Source organism: Venustampulla echinocandica (genome assembly GCF_003357145.1).
Source record: "Venustampulla echinocandica strain BP 5553 chromosome Unknown scaffold_2, whole genome shotgun sequence".
Classification (NCBI taxonomy): domain Eukaryota; kingdom Fungi; phylum Ascomycota; class Leotiomycetes; order Helotiales; family Pleuroascaceae; genus Venustampulla; species Venustampulla echinocandica.
The window spans coordinates 1,165,648-1,187,754 of record NW_022474207.1 but is presented as its reverse complement, the minus strand read 5'-3'; the positions used below and the strand labels follow the sequence as shown (position 1 = coordinate 1,187,754).

The window sequence follows — 22,107 nt, the reverse complement described above, 5'->3', positions numbered from 1 at the left end:
CTCTCGGCTTCAAAGCTCTCCATGTCGCCTCCCCCATTATTCGGGGTGGGTTTGTCTCTGCAGGCCACATGGATGATGGGCCAGCGCTACCGCGACTTAGTGGCGACTTGTTGGAGCTGTGGAGCGCTGTGTGAGAGAGCTGCGGACATCTCCATAGTTCCACTCCCGAGGTCCTGAGCCCCGAGCGAGTTAGAAGGCGGCCACGGAGCAGTTAGCCTATCTTACTAAGAACAACAGTAACCCCGACCTGCTCTAGTGTCTCTGGTGGTGCTTCATACGGCGCCATGGCTATTCAGGACCAAAGGAGGTGCTTGCACCAGCCCGGACGCGGCATCCCGGAAACAACCCATTGTCAGGATGCGGAAGGTCGTCCGACAGTTGCAACGCCAATTCATAAGCTGTATCAGCAAGGAGAGAATAGTAATCTTGAAGAGAGACTGCTGTACCTACGCACGCAGTAGTAATGTAGTAATGCTGTCCCTGATATGCTGTACTACCTAGGTAGGTATGCACATGTAGGTAAGGTAGGTAGAGAGAGTATGCACCTCCGGTACCGCGGTTAGGTACGGAACTGGAATCAACAAACCAACAGTAACAATCTACTGTACTGTACGCGAGTACTCGCCGGCGATAAGATTTGCAAATGTTTTGTTTTTCGGCGATAATGATGAGGCCGGCCTCGCCCTCCGGAGGAACGTAACGCGAGTATCAGGACCATCTCCTTGTGGGCCTCAGAGGCCCCGTTTTCGTCCCATTAGCTCTAGGCACTGCCTCCTTTCCCCCATCCCATAAGCACCGTCAAACAGCTCATCCGTTACACTCCGTGCGACTCTAAGACACCACGAAGGACTAGACTGGCACTTCCCCACACTTGCTCCTTGCGACCGTACGCCACGCGTGTTCGTTCTGGAAGTGGCAATACGCCAGTGTGAGGGGTCCCCGATTTCCGCATCACCGAAGAAGTGGCCTATGGTCCTATCGAAATGCGGTAGCACCTCACTAAGACACAATAAAAGCGGCATGCCAACATATACAGAATTTACGGGCTAGAGGTTTTGTACAGAGGAAGTTTTACTGCTTGGAATCTAGCTGCCCCGTGCTAAAACGTTATTGCCCCGAAACGTCAAATCCTTGCTTTAATACCCTTAATAAGTGGCTGGCTGTCTAGGATAACTCGAAACGTGTCAGTGATGTACGGAGTATCCAACAATGCTCGTTTCCACCAAGCAACTCCACTCTGCAGGGCATTTAACGCCCCGTTGTTGAAATTTATTTATAGAGTTATGGAGTAAGACCTCGTAGAATTTCAAAGCCAGTGTTAACTACCCGAATGTTACAAACGCGCCCGGGATTGGGACCGAGGCTCGGATAGCTATTAGCAAGCATGAGAGGTAATGAGAGCTATGGTAAGCATGGCCGAGAGCAGTATTCGCTTTGATATTTTGATTTCATTAAGAGATAATAGCCATGTTTTTTATAACGGCTGGTCCATATATCTAGCAGTCTAAACTTTTTGGAATTTTCGGCATTGTCGCGGAAAAGGTCAGACCCAAAAATTGGATACCTGTGGGGATAATTTGGAGGTTCCTGGCAGCCATACTGGTTCTTTTGCCGCCGGATTGCTTGACAAGTTTGTATTAAAATGAAGAGAAAATAAGTCGCAGAACCACCACAATGGGTCCGCTGAGTCGAATAGGAATCCCATTGCGAGGAAACCGAGAAGAATGAAAGCGACGATTCAGCCCTGTATGCAAGTAAAAGATGGGGAAGTATGGCTGCGACTGTTGGTAGTTGGTAGTTGGTAAGCTGTTGGTAGCTGTTGGGTGGGTTCTTGCCGTGCCGAATCAACCCTCCTCGTGCTGCATATACCTCTTCCGAACTTCCTATTTTGGAATCTTCGAACGGTAGCGCTGGAAAACAGTGAAGTGCAAATGAACGAATTAGGAATATTTGATTAACAAGGCGGGTCTGAGTGCTGACTCTGCTGAGAGCCAATAAGATTGCCATAGATATCTGGAATTGACGCTGTCGAACTCATCAGCATGGGCAGGCGAATGAGAGCAGAGTTGGAATTAGCAGGGTGAGGACTGGGCAAAGTTCTGTGATGAGGTCTGTGACTGAGGTGGAGATATATAATTCGGAAATGGAGAACAGTGAGAGCAGAGTAACTCGGAGTATTTGAGATGAAAGTTTTGGAACGAGGAAGAGTAAACTGCAACAATATGAAAGAATCTGAAGATTGTAGGAAATGCAACCGGAGAATGAATAGGCCGGTTTTTTGGGCCTTCTAGATGTCAGATAACAGACTTAGCGTTTTCTTCTCGCTAACAACTCTAATATACAAGAACAAATCCTAAAACTTCCGGCTTGCCGCTTGCCAATCAGCACGGGTTCCTCGAGAGCATTTGAAATAGCCATGCCTTCTGAGTCGTTGGCATTGTCAGATATCCTTGAGTCGGATCCGATATATGTGTTCCTTCGATGTTGACATTGATAGCTGATGTATGGTGCTAAGAAGTTCCCTTACAAAGTATCCGCCAGCTCGACGGATGGGTCGATTTTAGAGAATAACAAGAGTTAGTATTGCGGCTTATTTGAGGATATGAATATTATAAGCAACGAATAAGCCGACGTGTAAACTATAAGAAGATTTAGTCAAAGCCTGACTAGCACCACTAATCCGTATTGAGCGCCGACTCTCTAGCTATTTGAACTTTTAGCTCCCGGTCCCTGAACCTCTAGTCATATATCACCATATAAAGTGAAGCCACCGAGCTGGTTAGGCCCAAGAAATGGGGTTTGGTGACGTTAGTTTTGCGTAAGAATACTTTGTTGGCTGCTTGGACAACTACAGACTCACTGAGTGCTTCGTAGTGTCAGGGCCTCTAGCGCAAACCATACTCTGAACCTCGAGACTCGACTAGGGACTAGGTGCTCTGGCTCTGGCTCTCGTGATAATATGATGTAATTATGCGCACTTCATTGTCTGCCGGTAGACACATGTTGCCAACAAGGTGGTGTGCACTGCTAGAGCGGTGGCTGGGCAATAGGCAATTTTGCATTTTCGTCGCAATTTGATGAGGGATTGATCGTGTATCGGATGGTCTGGGGATAGGGCAGTTTTCGAGGGCCTGGATGGACGGCGCTAAACTCATTCAGGACGTTATCGGTATCGCAGGCTCGAGGGAAAACAGAAAACCTTTCCCCTATCGCGGCTTCTTCGTTCAGGTTCATCCGCCATCATCTCTCTCTATATATACACTGACTGCCGCGGATCGCTCCTGCTCCGTATTGATTCTCGGAGGAGTCGCAAGTTGACGTAGCAATTGCCGCCATCATGGCCGGCCCAAATGATGATTCTGGTAAGTCTCTGGATCCCCAGCACAGGAATCGTGTTGGTAGCGTTCGCCGACGAAGAAAACCTGCTTCGGGTTGCTCTCAAGATATCGGTTGTTTTGTTAATAGGTGGTGCGTTACAGATATACCGATCAAATACGAATCCCCGTACTATGCAGAACCAGCGACGATGTATTTTCAACCATCATCAGCTCAGAAGCGCCCCAACCCCGACGGGCAGGATGGCCCAGAAAAGCGACAGAGGATTGAACCTACACATACAACTGCGGGCAATGATGACCACATGGCTGCGCTTCTAGCGCAAGCTACAGCTGCTGCGACTCAGCAGTTCCAGCAATCGTCCAATGTTCATGGCCATCGTGATCAAGGCCCGTCACAGTCCGAGGTAGCTCTGGTTGTCACCCAGGACGAACAGAGGACTACCGGGGATATCCACGGATTTACGTCGGACCCTAATTTATACATGCGGATATTGAGTTTACCAATTCTAGAGAGCTTGGTAAGAACAGATCCTAGGGCTCCGTTGGATAAACTCGGAAGCTAACTTCTCTTATAGTCCACTCAGATTCTGTCAACACTTGCCCAGGGCCCCTATCCTGAAACTATCCGGATAGTCACCGAACCGGAATCGGAACTTGGACAAGCCTACACCACGTTAAAGTCTCTGTTTGACCAGACCAAGAAAATATATAACCAACAAGATCCTTTTCTTTCTGCAGATAGCCTCAACATCCGAGAACCGGAGCATCGAGCAACAATCCGAACCACGAACTTGGCAACATTTGTTTCTAGTGTTTTTGGCGGCCAAGATGTTGGTTTTTACGAGCTGAATGATTGCTTTATTGATACCTTCACCCCTGAGGGTGAACCTCTGGGCTCGGAAGCTGGCCGGCTATTCCTGAACCTCAAAACGCAGATGTATCTGTCTGCGTCACAGCAGGAGGAACAAGACAAAACTAAGGAAGACATCCTAGACGAAATGTTTCCCCATGATCTTAGTGAGATCCTGTCAACTAGACATCCCAACACGACCTTGTGCCAAAGTGAGATTGGCTTCGTCAATGATTGCAGGGAACGAAAAGAATATCTTATGAATGCGGCAAGCGACCCGGAATCGATCCGTGAGTTTGAAGACCTGTTGAATCTGGATAATACTGACGATACCACAGAGGAATTATCAGAGATGTTTGATTGGGAGGACTTCTTACGAGATCTCAGCACTCATCTTAACAAGGCATATGGGCCGCTCCTCGCCCCATATATGAAGCGACATGCTCTCACTGCACCAGTTTCTCCTCGTCGAATGGTGAAAGGCTCCACCCAGACCAACCAGACCCAGCAGAAGTCGGCCACTGGGTCAAATGATAATGATTTTATGGCCCACGCTGACCGAGCTGCTCAAGAAGCACTCCAGAGCCTTGGAGTTGGCCAGGCTCACCAGCAACATAATGGTGGTAAGTTCTGTCTATTATATATTTGTAAATGCATAGCTAACCGCATGATTTAGGAGCTTCTTTACAACGGTATTCTCCTCCAACACAAAATGGGTCCTTCGAGCAGGAATACGGCTCAGGGAATATCCCATATCACACGCAGTCTGCGCCGACGCAAGTTCTATATGAAAAGGCTCGGCAAGCTGCCATATCTAAAAGCAATCCCGGGAATACTCGTCGACCAGGTCTTCCAAGTCAAAGGCGACCATGGAGCACGGACGAAGAAAATGCGCTGATGGCTGGGCTGGACCAGGTAAAGGGTCCTCATTGGAGCCAGATTTTGAATCTGTACGGTCCAAAGGGGACTGTCAGCGAAATTCTCAAGGACAGGAATCAGGTCCAGTTGAAGGACAAGGCGAGAAACCTCAAACTATTCTTCTTGAAGAGTAACATTGAGGTTCCGTACTACCTGCAATCTGTCACTGGCGAGCTCAAGACTCGAGCGCCCAGTCAAGCTGCCCGAAAGGAGGCAGAGGAGCGAGCAAAACTTGCGAGCGACGAAGAACAGGCTCGCTTCCATGGAATAATGGCTTTGGCTGGCGGTATGCAAGATCATAGCGGAATGCTAGGGCAGTTGCAGTCGAACCATAGAGTCGAAGCGTCAGACTCAAAGAGTCCAGAAACCCAACCTGGGCAGAGCATGGATTCGCCCGAGGAGCTTCATGTGGTTGATCCTGCAAATCAAGTTCAATACCGGGACTTTGCTTCTGAGCAGATGAGCGAAGATGAACAATTTAGGCAGCGGCTAATTGCTGCTACTGCGTCGGCTACAGTTGGTCATACAGAGAATGGTGCGGTGCCGGCGAGCAGTGTGAAGCAGGTTGCCATTTGAGATTAATTATTGAGTATTTTAGGTTATCGGCGTCTTGATAATTCGTTAGTTTTATTTCTGGTGGTTTTGGCGTCCAGACCGAAACACGGCCTGTTGCGACTCGCGATACAATGGCGTTATTGTTACCACTTTTTTGGGTTTGGGGTTTCAAGGGCATAGCGCATAGCCTGTGGAGTATAAAAGGATGCTTATTATTGTAGATGAGTACGCCCAAGCCTAGGCTTCAAAGTACATACTCAATTGAACACCTACTGAGTAGGCAGTTAATTATTTTTATGATCAAGGAATTAATCTGTAAACTTTATTGGCTAGTATGTATCCCTTGCCGAAATCATGATATTACTCCGAATGAACTGATATACTGAAACTACGACTTGTCCCGGGATAAAGGGAAGCCCTAGAGTCCATGGTAGGTTAGAGTCCTCAGTAACAGACACTATGAAGGCTAATTGAAGATAGTTGACATCTCTTCTATGTACTAAAAGCAAATCTTACTATAGGCCCTAACGAGCAGTGAACCCTCGGGTATCAACCATACAAGCCCATATTGCCCATAAACTCCATCTATGTTTGCACATTCCACCATTATATAACCACCACCAGCGCCGCAAAATCCCTCCCTGCCCATTAATTACGCGTCAAATCAACTAGCGGCCATGATCGCTCTCCTAATACCGATAATTTTCGAAACGTCAAGCTGCTTATAATTATCCGGCATGTGCTCCCCGCTCGCAATACAGAGTACCTTCATCCGCTCATCATATCGAAGACCAGTAAGGAGTTTTGGGGTGATCAGGAAGTACTGGCTGGTATGCTCTTTGCAGGCGATTTCTACCATGCGCTCGTGTACCATTCGTTCGTTGCGGGGATCCATGCCTTGGTTGATTTCGTCGACGACGCGGAAGGGTGCGCGGGCTAGTGACTGTAGAGACATGAGGTAGAAGATGGTGGATACTGAGCGCTCGCCACCGGACTGGCGATGTTGATTAAGCAGCTGGAGGGTTTCGTTTTCTCTGTTGAATATTAGTATCAAGAGTTTAGTTGGTATATTAAAGGGCTTACCTGAATTTGACTCGGATCTGGATTGCCCAGTTGTCAAAGTCGTCATCCTTGTGTACACTGACTTCGCCAGCACAGCCAATTTGCTCGAAGTTGTAGGAGAATGCTTCACTGATCTCTTCAATCAACTTATCAAGTGCAGGCTCCCATCGGCCCCTAACTTCGGTAATTTGCCGGCCCATTCTCTCGAGCTTCCGCTCAGTATCGGCAGCCTTTTCTTGAAGCCTATTAACTTCGACTTGGCGCCTCTCGAAATCTTTGATTGCGTTAGGGTTGTTTGCATGTACATATTCCAGCTTGGACGATTCTGTTTGGATTTCCATTTCTAGGTTCTCAATAGTCATATCATGAGGAATTGAACCGAAGTGTTCGAGATGCCGCTCGTTAGCAGGGTCCGAGCGGATCTCCTGGCAAACCTGGAGGGCACTTGCTGCCCTTCGCTTTACCTCCTTCGACTCGTCCTCCATCTGTTTAACCTGTCGACGTTCATCTTCTAAATGCTGGTGGATGTCCCTATTGCGCTCTGTGAGTGCCTCAACGTCAGAGGTAGCCTCGATGAGTCTAATTTCGGCTTCTAGCAGCTCTTCGTGGCTGGCTCGAATTTTTGCAACCAATTCTTTATGGTCAAGAGCGACTTTGGCTTTTCTTAGGACGGCATGGTCATGCTGGATTTGGAGCTTTTTGAGACGGGCACGAAATTCCACTCCAGATTGCCTTTTTTCCTCCAAGGCTTCTTCTTCGCGTTCTAGGGAAATATGAGTAAATAATGGGGAGTCGGGCACTATCGGACTTACTAATCTTGTCTGGGAGAGCTGCCTGCTGACCATGAACCTTTTGGATTTCTGCTTTATCGTTCTTGATTTCTTTCTACGCAAACACCTCGTAAGTATATCCAAATACCCGCCTTCAAGTGGACTCACCATTTGCCCCTCGATATCCTTAACCTTAGCCATAAGGTCATTCTTGTTTAGTCGGAGAGGTCGAATTTGGGCTTTTAGCGCCTCAAACTTAGATTTCAATGAGTCGATCTTTGTTTGCATTTCTTCCTTTGCAGAAGTGTCAACTGGTTGGTCAATCCAATACCTCGCTGGCCCGACAGTTCTGGTGTTTGTTGAGACAGCTTGTGGCCCGTATTCTCGTCTTCTTGACACTTTATAGTAGTTCGTCCCAGCCACCCAGGTATTGAGTTGCCCCTGGGCAATTATGGCGTCGAATTGGTCATCAGTGATATCTTGAAGTGATATCCCGGTTCTGTGCATATTCAAAGATTCGCAAAGCATAGACAGCACAGGTCCTGGGCCATCAATGAAATCTACGGCCCAGCCGTCTAAACCAAAATGCTGCTTATCTTGTGCGGATAGCGGACGGCGTCCATCATCCCCGGACCCGTCAGTCCTTCTCACTGGAAAATCGGCAAGATTCATCTTTCCTAGCAATTGGTCTTGCAACTTTTTGAAGTCGGCATGGGTCTGGGCTGTTATAGTCAAATAATCAGTGCGGCGGAGCAAAGATTCGATAGCATTCGCATATCTAGGGTCTTTAACAGAGCAGGTGATTAAAGGGGGACCGTGGACCTCCTTTTCGAACTCGTCAGGATTGTCTTGGACCCATTTCCAAGCATCGGCTGTCTCTTTGGAGACTTTTTCCAGTCTGCTCATTTTTATACCCTCTTGAGTATCTAGGGTGGCCATGGCTTCTTCTTCGGCGGTGACTTCACGAAGAACTTCTTTACCAAGACCCATGAGTTCCTTGTCCTGTACTACAATTTCGCGAATTTCGGCATTGATCTCCCGGAGCTTATGTTCTTTTTCCCTCTGCAAACAATTAGCTAGTGAGAGCGGAGTATCAATACAGTCTACTCACAATGCGTTCATTCCATTCTGAAGCGTTGAACTCTATAGGAGCGTCGTTCAGACGAGCTTTCAGTTCAATAATCTTCCGCTGAATGGCCTGAAGCTCCTGTGTTCTCTTTTTATTTTCTACGCGCTCTGCATCTGCCGACTGCCCAATCTCCATTATATTCTCGTCCAGAACTTCAACCCTTTTGATGAGTTCACTGGCTTCAAGCTCAGCCGCACCAACCGCCACTCTCCGTGCCTGCACCACGGCGGAAATTTGTTGCTGATAGTTTTCCGTGTGTTTGATGGACTGCAGTGTCGGTTCAAGTTCTGCCTCCAAATTTCTAAAACGCCTCTGTGCATTTTCCTTCTCGGTTTTGACTTCTAAGTGCCGGAGGCGAGCAATTCTGTATTCCACGAAAGGTATGCTTTTCTCAAGCATGGATACCTTCTCTTGGATCTGGTTCCTCTCCTCTAATCTTTGGACCTCGACCCGCAAATTCTCCTGGCGACTCTCTAGACCCTCTAAGTGCTCCTTATCTGCTTCGTGCTGAAGTTCCAAAGATTTCTGGTCTCTGCGAATCTTTTTCAGGGCATCATGCTGTTCAAGCATCTCCGGGGGGGCTGCAGCGCGTTGCGTCTGTTGTAGAAGCTCAACTGGTGATAATGCCGCAAACTCTGATACCTTGTCCTGCGGAAGGAATTGGCACAAGTTGTCAACTTGGATGTTGAAGGCTCTCGTCAAAGCCTGTATATGTTTGAGAGACGTTTTCCTATCGTCCAACCAAAATTCGCGAGAATTTCCGTCTCTGATTATCCTCAAACGAACGACATGATTCCGCGGCTCGGTCGGTCTCTTTTGCAGCTCGATTTCGACGAAAGCATCGTTCATCTCATGCTTGACAAATTCCCCAATCTGCTGAGCTCGGCCTAAATGGACTGGTCCCCATCCAAGCCCCAGGCATATCGCGCAAACGAGCGAACTCTTTCCCGTGCCATTTGGTCCAATAACCATATTGAGATTCGGTCCGGGGTAGAACTCGGCATTTTCGTAGGTCACAAAATTGGTAAGTTTGACTCGAACGATTGCACCTGGCTGGAAATGATTTGGGCCGGCTCCGCGCATGCTGCTATCCCCACCGAGATGTTCATCTTGGGAGGGATTACCGTGGCGCCGCCGGGAAGATGGCAGACGAGGTGGTGATGGGGTTTGCGAGTCGCTCATATATCCATTCGTGCGAACGCGTTTGGCGGAATCAACTGAGGGCGTCGACCGTTCTGATCTTCTCTCGGGGTCCGCATCCTCTTCATCCTCGAATTCGAGTCGCCGTCTTCTGCGGGAGCCGTTTAGTAGCGACGACATACTCCGTATCTCTTGGGGGCCTTGCTTTTGTTATGTCGAATAGTTTCCAAGGTTGCGACCTTGTCGCAACCCCAGTAAAGGTTGACGCGACGCGCCGCAATTTGGACTCATGTAATCACGTGACTAAGCGCTTCCACAAAGAGATTTCGGCTCATCCAAATCTGTCAACATGGACGACAACACTTCACCAGCCAGTCAATCGGGAACATACAATTAACCTCTTTTCCAAACCCGTACCTCGGCATATTAGACGATATCATAGACTCCCTCCCGTTACCGCTCTTTAGAGCCCCTCTACTCAAGTAGCATTCCGCGGCGGCTGAGGTCTTCCATGACAGCCTCTCGCGAGATAACGAATCCCTCCGCGATTCGTCATTAATCTTTGGAAGCCGTACTACTCTTAGAAATCCCTTTGCCTAACCTCGAAAGCTAGCGGCGTGGTTGAAAGACAGTGATCTTGCTGATCTATAGGAACCCCCGTAAGGCCCTGGACAGCGATACCTACGTGAGACCAACATATGCAAACTATACTCTCCGAAAGCTAAATGGTACTTCAGCTGTAAACTCCCCCTGCGCTGAGACATCGGGGATGTTCAACTAAGGATGCTCTCTTTAGAGATCTACGCAGCTGTCGATCCCACCTAGCCTGTTTGGTAGGTATCACTTGTTAGTTCTAAGTCGTGGGTCCCCCAGCGTGTTGGCACAAATAGGATACCTAGGGTATTGATTCCGCCGACGAGTATCTTCCCAGCCTTTTCTTTATGGTTGTGAATCTACTATAGATAATGTAGGTCTACTTTGTGCCATTATTTGATCTAGCCGTCATGCGTAGTTGTATGGACGAGAATCCCATATTGTATCAATGAATGCTTCTTATTGTTATGCGTAACACACCTGGGCGTCTATTCTCCAAATATGCGTCTAAAATAACTACCATGAGAAGTATTTCTTTTGGCTTGGAATGTGTTTAGCCGGTTCTCTGGCATGTTGGTGGGGTGGGCGAAATGGTGCATTCCTCTCTCTAGCCCTCGACGCGAGGAGTTGACTAATGTCAACAAATCAACCTCGCAACACCACAACAACACCAATCCCACATTCTGCGCTGTACATTTTCACATTGCAACGTAGGCATTCAGTTGCTTCTTTGCCTAGGTCTCTGCACTCGGGCTGCCTTCTTCCGTTCGAGAGGACTAGTTACTCGGGGTTCGTACCTTTCCGGCTATCTCTTGCGCTTGAGCGAGGTACTTTACGCTGCACCGCGTTTAACAAGAATTACGACGTATGCCATGTATCTCCTCTACAATACTTCTAAAGGACGCGGTCAGAGCTGACAGATCCAGATTGCCTTGACTCTCAAATTTCGCCGGCAAAACGAGTGCGAAGAGTACTACCAACTGGCTCTACCTAGCGAGCATTGGAACCGCTGCGCATCCCTTGATACGCTGGCTTCCAGTGAATATCTAGCAACTTTCCGTGTCTACTGATCGAATACCTTGGCCATGCTACCATAGATCTATCCACGATAATATTTGCTGCTGTGCATCATGAACGGTCAACTTCCTCCGCGACCGCCAACGCGTCGCCCACCTCTTGGTGATGCAACTAAGAGAGTCAACAATGCTCAACACCACCAACCAGCTTCCTTGAAGGCATCCCGTATACCACACCATGACAGCCTCAAGGTCAATGGGCTTTTGCAGGTACTCAACCCAGCACCGGCATCCCCAGTACCGCTCGCGGATAATTTCGCTTTGCGGGAGTCTCACCGAACGGGTTCGCCTGGGCCCAATGTTGCAAACCCGCGCCTTTCAGCCATAACTAAAAGAGACCCTCCCCCCGAATCCAACCGAAATTCGCAAATATCAACGGTCTCCACTAACGCCTCTGATGGCAAGCGAATTAAAGGGCACATTGGACCATGGAAATTGGGGAAAACTTTAGGCAAAGGCGCTACGGCTCGAGTTCGTCTAGCCAGACATGCTTACACGGGACAAGAAGCAGCCGTCAAGATCGTCCAGAAGAAGAATGCTCAATTGTCGCAGGCCGGAAGCCTAGCTGCTCTTGATAAAGCCGAATCTAGCATTCCCGACTCGGAGGATGGAATTAGACGGATGCCTATTGGGATTGAGAGAGAAGTGGCTATTATGAAGCTTATCCAGCATCCAAATATCATGAAGTTGTATGATATCTGGGAGAACCGTACCGAAATGTAGGCTCCTTTAGTCCCTTGAAGCGTTGAAATTGTTGTTAATCACATTTAGATACTTGGTCTTGGAGTACGTTGACAATGGAGAGCTCTTTGAGCAGATTTCACTGAGGGGCGGACTGCCAGAGGAGGAGGCGATGAAATACTTTCGACAAATACTTAGCGCCGTCGGCTACTGCCACTCGTTCAATATCTGTCATAGAGACTTAAAACCCGAGAACATCCTGATCACAAAGAGTAAGGACATCAAGATTGCTGATTTTGGGATGGCCGCGCTGCACCAGAGTCCAAGTCACAAACTCAAGACATCATGCGGCAGTCCGCACTATGCTGCGCCAGAATTGATCCGGGGTACCAATTATCGTGGCGATAAGGTTGATATTTGGAGTATGGGGGTCATTCTCTATGTTACACTGGCTGGAAGATTGCCGTTTGATGTTGACGGAACCGGCAAGGAATGGATCAGCCAGCTCCTGTGGAAGATCAAGAAGGGTTCGTACGAAATGGCTCCAGAGTTCAGCGAAGATGCGGCCAATTTTATTTGGAGAGTTTTGCAAGTCAACCCAAGGGATAGGATCAACCTGAGCCAGATATGGAGACACCCGTTTCTCAGGAAATACGACTACTTGGACAATCTCGGGGGAGGCTATTATCCGCAGTCACCCTCTGCGAACGACTGTCTCCGGCCTGTTCTCCGCCGAAGTGATATTAGCAAAGAACTCCTCCGGCACTTGAGGTCGATGTGGCATCGGCTTTCCGAGCAGCAGCTCATGGATGCGCTTTTGAGCGAAGAGTACGTCTTTACTTTCATTGAGCCCCCCCTAGTAATATGAAGAACTACCACCTCGACGATGATTTATCGCACGCATCACCTACTAATATTCGATAGAACCAATGATCAGAAGTTATTCTACAGTCTACTTTTGAAATACCGAGATGAGCAACTGGAAAACTATATCCCGGATCTTGGATATTCTTCGAGCGATTACCACCACAATAAACCAGCTGTGCTGAAGAAGACATATTCCACTTGCAATTTCTCCCAGATCAAGGCAAAAGGCGTTGGCCGCCAAGTATCTCGCTTTACAGTAATCAGCAATGCTGCTGAGACGGAGCAGAGTTACGATCCTTTCAAAGCCTCCCGGCCTCAACATCTTGACGCAATCCGACATGCAGACCGCCCAAAGGTTACGATTTATCGGAATCGAGATCAGGATGACGGCTGTTCTCCGAAGATTCGCTCACGTTTCCGGATGCCTGCTGCCAGTGGAGGACAGCACAAGCTCGTCCCTCCGAGAGTATATGCATCCCGAAGTTCGTTAGCCAGTTCCACTAGAAGTCGAGGCAGCGCGCCTTATGGGCGATCAGCTGTTGCATATAAACGTGGCGTGAGCTTTTCCCACCTCCGAAAGCCATCTGGCGGTGGCAGCCAAAGAAACTTTTCTTCGGAGCCTCGACAGGACAGCAATAGTACTGAAGTAGTTGGCCATGGAGATGGCATTCGTCATTCCATCGAAGAAGCTCCCTCGCCAAACTACATCCGATCAAAGAAAGGTCAAGCATCAGCGCCACGGTTTCCTGTGGCAAAGGCCGGCCGCGCCAGCCAAATATGGACCGAGGATGTTCGACAGCTTAGTAGCAGCTTGGCCAAAGATTGTGATGAGGCCTTTAATAGAACCTCAGTGATATCAGACTCCCAAAAGTTAGAGAGTACAGGTGCAACCGCATCGGCATCAGCAAGGGACACTTCTTCCTCGGATTCTAATAACCAGAAGAAGTATGTGGCATCCTCAACTTCAGAAACAAACCGGAAGTCAAAGTGTATCTCTCTAGAGGCTCGCCCGCTACCACTTCCTCCCTCTAGGTCGGAATCAGTCAAGAAACAGCTCGTTGAAGCCCGAAAGCAGGCTGAGCTTCGGAAACTATCTGGTGGAGATGACTCACCAGGGTATCTTGACCGGATGGTATCACATATCGATCGTCTGATGCAGCCACAATCCCCCACTCAGGCGTATCCCGACCGCCGAGCTTCCTCTGCTCCAATGGAAACCAAATATCGTGCGTCGAACCGTCTCCTACCATCAATATATGAGGACATCTCCCCTCGGAGAGCTTCTGATTCGGTGAAGGTTGTTGAATACTTAAGCCCAGAAGGCAAAGGCAGCCGAATAGCATCTGCCCCCGAGTCGGGAGCATCGAATACAAATTTCATGGATGACCGATCCTATAGGACTACCACTCGAATGACACACACTATTCGGGTAGTTGAGCCATCTTCTCCATGCAGCCCAGTACAAGTGCCTGCTCCCCTCACTATTCGCAAGAAGAGTTCTCGTGCCGGCCCGGTAGTTTTGATGAGTGGAGGATTGGATTTGAACCCCAGCGGTAGCACCCGACTCCCAACATCGCGATTGGATCTTCGACGTCAATACAATGCTTCACCGAAGTTAGATGTTACTCCAAACCGAGAGGGTATTCAAGAAGAGTACATTAATAGCAATGACAATCAGTTTGTGGGCGATATCAGCTCTGGTACAATTGCCAAGAAGCCGACTTGGTTCAGGCGCAATTCAAAGAGCGGGGAAGATGACTTCAGAAACTCAACGAGGGGTACCGATGCGTTGCCGTCTCGGACTTCAAGTAGCGATGCCGATCAAGGACTTGACCATCTCGATGTTTATCCGATTCTACCCAAAAACAGGAGATTTAGTCTGCGCGGCCTGTTTAAGAAACGAAACTCTAAGTCAGACATGACCGCCACCCGTAAGTACATCCAAAATCCCCTCTTGCCCACTTGAGTGATATTGACTCTTTCGCCAGATTATGACATCGACGATACCATTAGTCTTTGTGACTCTATGGTGGAGGCTCAACGTCAATCACACGCAGGACGAGACGATCCGCGGGCTCGACAAATCGAACCACAACAGAACTGGCTAGCTAAGCTCTTCCATGTAAAACCGGTTTCGAAATTCGTGTGTTTCTCAGTGTCCAGAAGAAGAGCCCGACAGGAGATTACGACTATCCTTCGAGAATGGAAGCGATATGGTATCCGAGAGGTCCAGGTTGACAAGGAGAGAAACATCGTCTTTGGAAAGGTTGGAGCGAAGAATTGTGAGCAACTTATCCAATTGGAAAGTACTACAACTAACGCCCTATAGATCTTGATATGAAAGAGGTTGCTTTTGCTGGCGAAGTCATGACGGTCATCGAACATGGCAAGAGATCGCACCTGAGCATTGCACGTTTCACACAGGAACAAGGTGCCGCCAGTAGTTTCAACAAGGTTATGGAGACCTTGGAGAGTGTGTTGAAGGTCCGTGGAATGCTTGTCTCTGATGAGCGAAAGAAGAGAATGATGATAAAGACGTTGAATTCCATGTAGGTGATATGGCTTGATTCTCACTATACACCAGCTTTACAGATGAATTGAGTCTCGCGAGCCAACGATCACCTCGTGTCAACGATGTTAGGACATGCCTCCGCCGAAGGCATTCTGCGGCGTGTCTATGCTGGGTGAACGTAGCAGTCGACGAGGTTGTTGAATTGGGTTTCTTTCATTTTGTTTCGCATTAATTCAGCATAGGTGGAGGGAGCCCTGAATTTGGTCTGAACATGAAGAACAGCATGAAGTGTGGTTATAATACTGTCTTGTATATGGCGTGCATGTCTTTCGAGATGGAAGAGATCGGAGACGGTGCGGGAGATCATGGAATTTGCAGAAGCGGTAATAGATTGTGCAGGAATTGCTACCTTTGCTTGTACCATACACGTCTACATCACGTACAGTATAATTCGGAAATTGACTTTTCTATTTTGCATGAATGGTCTCAAAACTAAGCGCTGATGATTACTGTGTGCAATACTAAGAGCGTTGACCGCCTTGAAGGATCAACAAGTCAGAATACGTACTCGGTAAGACAAGGTCTGATTGGACATGTACATGTACTACCTTGACTAGGAACCATAAGCCGGTGCAATTCAAACGCTCAACGTATGATTTTTGGTTCCCTGGTACGTGGTAATGACGATTCTCTCTCCGCCTTGGAAAGGGAAATACCTTGAGGAAATTGGCCTGAATACGTCGTCTTCCGTCGCCGGTACTGCCCAGCACAAAATGCGGAGGTACACTGCCGCTTCCACATTGACGCCACACCCGACACCTCCGAGTACGCCAAGCCTCATATTATCATACGGTGCACTATAAAAAGCAAAATAGGTATGCTTGGTCACGAAATGCTAAAAATAGCAATTTCATAGCGTCAAGTAATTAATTCCTCGAATGCAAATGAAAAATACGATGCGGGGCAACCACGGGACTTTAGCCATTAAATGATCAGGCTTATGTCATATCGACCAAATCTTGCATGGCATGCCAGCACAAGTCGTTCCAATCGCAAGAAAAACAAAACAGCAAACATCACGCTTGTCGATCTTCCCGTGTTGTTGACGGTGGTACGTGAAGCGAATAAATGTGCTGAGCCAGCGGCCCAAGGCCACTAAAACGTAAGTCGGAGTAAGACGGTGAGGCTGAATGTCTTCCCTAATACGAAGCTACGTGTCGATCATTTATGTTCCTAGCACGGTAGCACCGATCCCTTCAAGCCAAGGCCAAATGGAATGCAAAGCCGGGGTAATTGTGCGAGGCTGAAGGCTTCGAGAGAATGCAATACGAACGAAGAACCTTGAAGCCAAGACCTTAATACGAAGTATCGTGGACGATCAGATTCTCGTGATCTCTGATGACGCAGGTATTGCTGATGTAGATCTTTAATGAATTTTGCTATATTAATACTGCCCTTCAACACCTCAAGTAAATTTTCTCATCATCATCATAAAGCATCTCGATTCTACCAAACTCAAGACAATATAATCAACTCAGTCACATAACCAAACACAAATTTTCAAACTCAAACTCAAAACAGAATCAATACCGAAACCATGTTCTCTAAGACTATCCTTTTCGTCAGTGCCCTCGCCAGTGGCGCTCTCGCCGCCCCAGCTATTCAAGCCAGGCAAACAGACCTCCCCTGGACCCTGACGGCTTTCACCCGTACCTGCGATGACGCCGCCAACACATGCCACTATTCCTTTGGCGTTCAGCAGAATGACGGCCCTCAGATTCTGCCAGCATGCGACTACACCATCCATGGCACAACGCAATCAGCACGTATTACCGACTACCAATCCCAACCCTGCGGACCTTCCTGGCTCATCAACCAAGGCCATGACCCCAACGGATTCATCGTCGTCGTTGTGACCGATACCGCCAAGCACGAGCGCGCCTTCTACGGTTATGAGGATGCTTGGTTGGTTGATGGACAGGCTGTCACTCCTGATGTTTCTTCCCCCCCTCAGGCCACTTAATTTGTATAAAGTAAGCGCACTTCCCAGCTGATCAAACCTCAATTATTAAAAGAAGACTCCTCGCTAACACTTATAGCGAGGATAAACTGTTAAAAAGCATTGAAACATTCCTTATGCTTTCGCGTGGCACTTGCGTGGGTTGACAGTTTTGGTTTTGGGAAATTGGAAGGAGGAGTTAAATATATACGTTCATAGTCCTGATAATGGTACATAGTCATTAATCAAGATCATGTTAATTTTTACAACTTTGCTGTTCTCAAGAGCTAGAATGCGCGTCAAAACTCGAGATATAGACGCCTTTTTGACAATTAAATACTACAGTTTTTGGTTAACTATATATCGATGCATACCTTGTAGTATGATAGTCCATGGTATAAATAATAAGCTCCCATAGAGCGTCTATAGCTGGATAGTACCTAGCTTACCTAATTCACTTACCCTCCCTACTCACCCTTCTTAAGTTCTAACTTCTCACTCAGCGTCTGAATCCAGCCCCACATTATGTGCGCTGATGTGGTCCGTAGTATAGATGAAAGGTCACCCACCACCTTGTAGTAAATCATAAGAGCTACTATATCACGAGAGCGCAATAATTAGTAGTTAGACGCGCTACTTGCAATTCACTGTATAACTTGGTTTTGCCCTTATATCATCCCATAAATCCCCCGCCTTTCTTTTCCTCAACAAACCATTTTAGAAACACCACTTTTTCTACCCTGCCCTTAGCCCCCAAACACATAATAAACAAAAACTAAATAAAAGCCTCCTATCAAAACTCGATTCCTAGAAGCCCGATAATTTTTATAATAATAAGTAGGGACAACAACCGCCATTAATTAATTAACCCCTCCACCTTATTTCACAAATCTAGCTCAACAGGGAACTCGCGTAGAATTCTAAACCCACACCCCTTAGTGCTTCTTAGCTTATTAAAAGCCGCTCGATAATGTCGATTTCGAAAATAATAATACATCAAACCGTGACATCAAGAGCCTTAATATTGTCGATCTTTGCATTATAAAACTGAGGGAAGGTTAGGATTTTTTGTCATACTCATGCTCGGGAAAAATTAGTGAGGAGTTATACTACTCCCGGGAAGGGTATTTATATTTTTGTGGAGCTAGATGCAACGACCCGGAATCCATCACGAGTAGGGAAGAGTAGGGCAGAGTAGAGTAAAGTAGTGCAAGTAGATAGACACGCTCGGGCGATCAGCGGTTGATCATCAAGCCCATCCCCAGAAAACCACCACCGCCAAGACGTAGCACCCAAGCGAACAGAAATATATCATCCGGATTCCGGATTCATCCCATCTTATCCCCAGCGTGATCACAGGGTCCCAGCCGGCTACACGTGCTCAAGCTAGCAAAGCAAGAAGCCACATGGCAAGTTGCATTTGCATTTGCAGTTGCAGTTTGCAGTTGCATTTACGAAGTCTCCTCTGCGCGCCGGGTTCCAGTTCCAGCAACCCGGTAACGGAGTCGCGCGGTGTTCCCACGGCAGTCGCATCGTGGATTATTAAAAGCGCAGCGCAGCGCAGCGCCACGTCCCCGCCACGCCACACACCACGCCACGCCCGAAGCCACCTCCACAATCCCACTATTCCGGGGCCCTGGCCGCCACGAGGAACCTGGTCCTTGTTTGGGCAACACCACACAGACACAGACACCGCAGACGACACAGCATCCAAAATGTCCGCCGAATCCTGAACTCCAGCGCCGTGGGCGTGGGTGGGGTGGGATTGCTTGTGTTGCGTGGCTTCTTGGGGAGTTGTTTGTTTGATGGGGTTCCTTTAACTGCCGATGTGAGGGCTGGAGATGGCGTCTTATGGGCTGCTTGTTTCAACAACTAGACCACATCCCAAGTATGTAGCACGTATACTCCAAGATTCTAATCGGTTTCATCGTACTACGTATTCTTATCTATTTGAATCACCATTTATACTTCACTTCATTTCCTTCCCACATCACCAACCAATACTCCCCATCTATCAACAACTTGAAATACTTCGAAAAATCTCCATTTTGCTCATTTAAGTTTCGCTATGGTGATACAAGTACAGCTACTGATTAATCTGTCTTTTATCCAGACCAGACCATCGGATATCTCGTTAAACAGGGCGATGGGGGAGAAAAGAAGAAGCAAATAATGCCCAAATAGCAGAATGCACCCCACCCCCCCCTAAAGCTAGCAGAAAAGGAAGAAAAAATGACCCCGTACAACACACAGTGCGCAGTAGCGCTGGAAGAGGTATTCCCATCCAACCAACCCATGAATGCGCAAGAATCCGAAATGCTAGCCAGGCTCTTGCTCTCCTCAAGAAGTAATAGGCCGTGAATGACGGCTGTTATATCGTCTCTCAAAATTATCCTTCAGAGAGTAGCCGGCGTGCCCCGTACACCAACATGGAAAAATATAGCTGGGCGGCAAAACAAAAAACCCCCGTTCGTTTCACTCGTACCCCAGACAAGACTCGCTTCGCATAGATGGGGGGAAAAAACACCACAACACACAACGCCGGGTATTGCACCCGTCCGACTTTTTGTCGGGGGCGGGGTTTACAGTCCCAAATGTTACGCCGCCAATCCCCGGACTCCCTTCACATACACAAAAATCTCACGTCAACCCCGTGTACTGTGACGTGGGTGCTCCACAGAGACATAGAAAGTGATCAGATGGCCTTCTTGATCATTTCTGGACTGGGGCTCTGGATAGAATCCCCCATTCCTTCGGCTTTAATATCCGGTGATTGGCTATCGCCGTTGGTGTTCGACGTGCCGTTGGCGGTGCCTTTCCCGCATCCCTTTACCAGGACATGTCTCTGTTCATTTAATTAGCTTTCCCTTCTTACAAAAACCAAATACCCCTCCAATTATAGCGAAATGGAATGGGATTAAAACCATACCTTTAACGCATCTCTCCGGGAAAAGCTCTTGTCGCAATGCCCGCACGGGAACGGCTTCACAGCCAAATGAATTCGCTTATGGCGCTTGAGATCGTGGTTTCGGTTGAACGACTGCGGGCATTGATCGCATTTGAAGGGGCGCTCACTTTGCTGCTGCTGCTGTCCGGGATGGTGTCCATACATTGGTCCGCCTAGTTGATGAGGTGGATATTGCATGTTCATGCCTCCTACGAGCGCCATCTGGTTTCCAGGGTTATGTACATTGGACATGATTGGACCCGCCATTGCAGGGAGACTGTAGCCTCCATATGGTCGGGAGTGGTAGTTTTGGGGAGCTGAGACGGGCGAGATTCGATTGGTGGGCGCTGAAGATGCATTAGGAGATTGCTGAGGGGGCGATTGCTGTGTGTATGCTGGGAATGAGGCTTGCTGGGGTGTGGAAGCAGGAGTGTAATATGATGGAGTTGGAGGGGGTCGGCCACCATAGTTTTCTGGAGCATGTAGAGGCGATTGCTGAGGCGCCTGAGAAGCAGGTTGGAGCTGCTGAGGTGGTGGGGGCGGTTGGTGTTGTTGGTGATGCTGCTGCTGGTGATGTTGTTGTTGCTGGTGGTGGTGTTGCTGCTGGTGTTGTTGCTGCTGTTGAGGGGCAAGAGTTGGGAGATTTTGTTGCTGGCCTCCTGATGAGCCTGCGGAAGTTGGGAACGGCGGGAGATTGATGTCATATGGCGGGGGTGGAAGTCCTTCACCTGCGGTGGGCGAGTTGGTCCCCCGATTTGGGAAATTCATGGCTGGCGAGTACATTGGGCGGCCGGCATTCATGTAATTCTGCTGCCCTTGGGCATACGTCCCCGACATTGGGGGCGCCGAGCTGTAGGTATATGAGGGGTTCTGTGGTGTTGGCCAATAACCCATGGGTTGATAAGGAGGGACACCGGTCGTTGAACCGCCGGAGCTGGCGCTGTTCAGACTGGACAACGGGCTGTTGTCGTTTGGGTGAGCAGGCGGAGGAGTGAGTACACTGCTGGATGGCGGCGTGGGCTGCGTGGAGCTTGTTGGCGCGTACGCCGGGTACTTGTGCATTCCCGAGAGGTGGTTTTCGGGGGGTGGGAGTTGGAAAGTAGGGAGATTGGAGGCCGCTGACCTTCGAGCAGTGAAGCTCTGAGTTTCCATTGCTGTGGGAGGAGGTAAGATCGAAGTCCACGACGGTCTCCCGGGAGGAGTACCGTTCGCGGCAAATTCGAGTGAGTGGACAAAGGCCGCTTGCACGTTCACGTTCTTTGACCCAACTGGACTCGACCGGCCTGGATTTGGACTCCGACTTTTGACCCGGACTTGTCGAGGACGCGATGGATAGGGCCGAGGCGAGTTTGGTTCGCGTCAAGCTCCAAGTGTGGTGCCGGTGGGAAACCAGTCAGACAGTCAGTCAGTTCCAGTGTCTCTCTCCAGTAGCCAACGAAGCTGTCGACAGAAACCAAACAACACGATGGTTTCTGGCAAAGGTCCGTCGCGTGCAACGCCGAGTGGTCTCTCGTAGGTATATTATAGGTAGGTAGTTATTGAGTTTATCGAGGGCGTTTCGAGGGCAGACGTGGGTTAAAGAATGTGGAGCGTCGATCACCTGGATGGCGGCCGGGGAGGCGTCTGTCGATATATGTACTTGGGGAGCTTAATGGGAGGGGACGGGGGG

The 22,107-nt window shown here is 48.6% G+C and overlaps 5 protein-coding genes across 5 annotated transcripts in view; 3 read left to right on the top strand and 2 right to left on the bottom strand.

The window, feature by feature from the left end:
* Positions 1 to 3,337: 3,337 nt before the first annotated feature.
* On the top strand, positions 3,338 to 5,682 carry BP5553_04742 (uncharacterized protein; the record flags this gene model as incomplete). The annotated part of the gene is made up of 4 exons (XM_032013365.1): positions 3,338 to 3,856; positions 3,914 to 4,478; positions 4,527 to 4,811; positions 4,865 to 5,682. 4 exons carry the CDS (start codon positions 3,338 to 3,340, stop codon positions 5,680 to 5,682), a joined length of 2,187 nt encoding a protein of 728 aa, XP_031869965.1.
* Positions 5,683 to 6,325: 643 nt separating this feature from the next.
* BP5553_04741 (Uncharacterized protein) lies at positions 6,326 to 9,942 on the bottom strand (the record flags this gene model as incomplete). Its single annotated transcript, XM_032013364.1, has 5 exons — positions 6,326 to 6,695; positions 6,745 to 7,486; positions 7,536 to 7,608; positions 7,662 to 8,555; positions 8,605 to 9,942. 5 exons carry the CDS (start codon positions 9,940 to 9,942, stop codon positions 6,326 to 6,328), a joined length of 3,417 nt encoding a protein of 1,138 aa, XP_031869964.1.
* Positions 9,943 to 11,486: 1,544 nt separating this feature from the next.
* BP5553_04740 (Protein kinase-like (PK-like)) lies at positions 11,487 to 15,533 on the top strand (the record flags this gene model as incomplete). Its single annotated transcript, XM_032013363.1, has 5 exons — positions 11,487 to 12,151; positions 12,204 to 12,941; positions 13,038 to 14,911; positions 14,969 to 15,262; positions 15,310 to 15,533. 5 exons carry the CDS (start codon positions 11,487 to 11,489, stop codon positions 15,531 to 15,533), a joined length of 3,795 nt encoding a protein of 1,264 aa, XP_031869963.1.
* A 1,556-nt stretch (positions 15,534 to 17,089) lies between these two features.
* BP5553_04739 (uncharacterized protein) lies at positions 17,090 to 17,515 on the top strand (the record flags this gene model as incomplete). The annotated part of the gene is made up of 1 exon (XM_032013362.1): positions 17,090 to 17,515. One exon carries the CDS (start codon positions 17,090 to 17,092, stop codon positions 17,513 to 17,515), a length of 426 nt encoding a protein of 141 aa, XP_031869962.1.
* Positions 17,516 to 20,186: 2,671 nt separating this feature from the next.
* The window catches only part of BP5553_04738 (uncharacterized protein), a gene marked incomplete at both ends in the record, with an annotated part of 2,806 nt that continues 885 nt past the window's right edge, over positions 20,187 to 22,107 (bottom strand). The window contains 2 exons of the mRNA XM_032013361.1: positions 20,187 to 20,336; positions 20,421 to 21,721. Of these exons, the coding sequence (XP_031869961.1) occupies positions 20,187 to 20,336; positions 20,421 to 21,721 (1,451 nt within the window). The remainder of the gene's footprint in view (positions 20,337 to 20,420; positions 21,722 to 22,107) is intronic.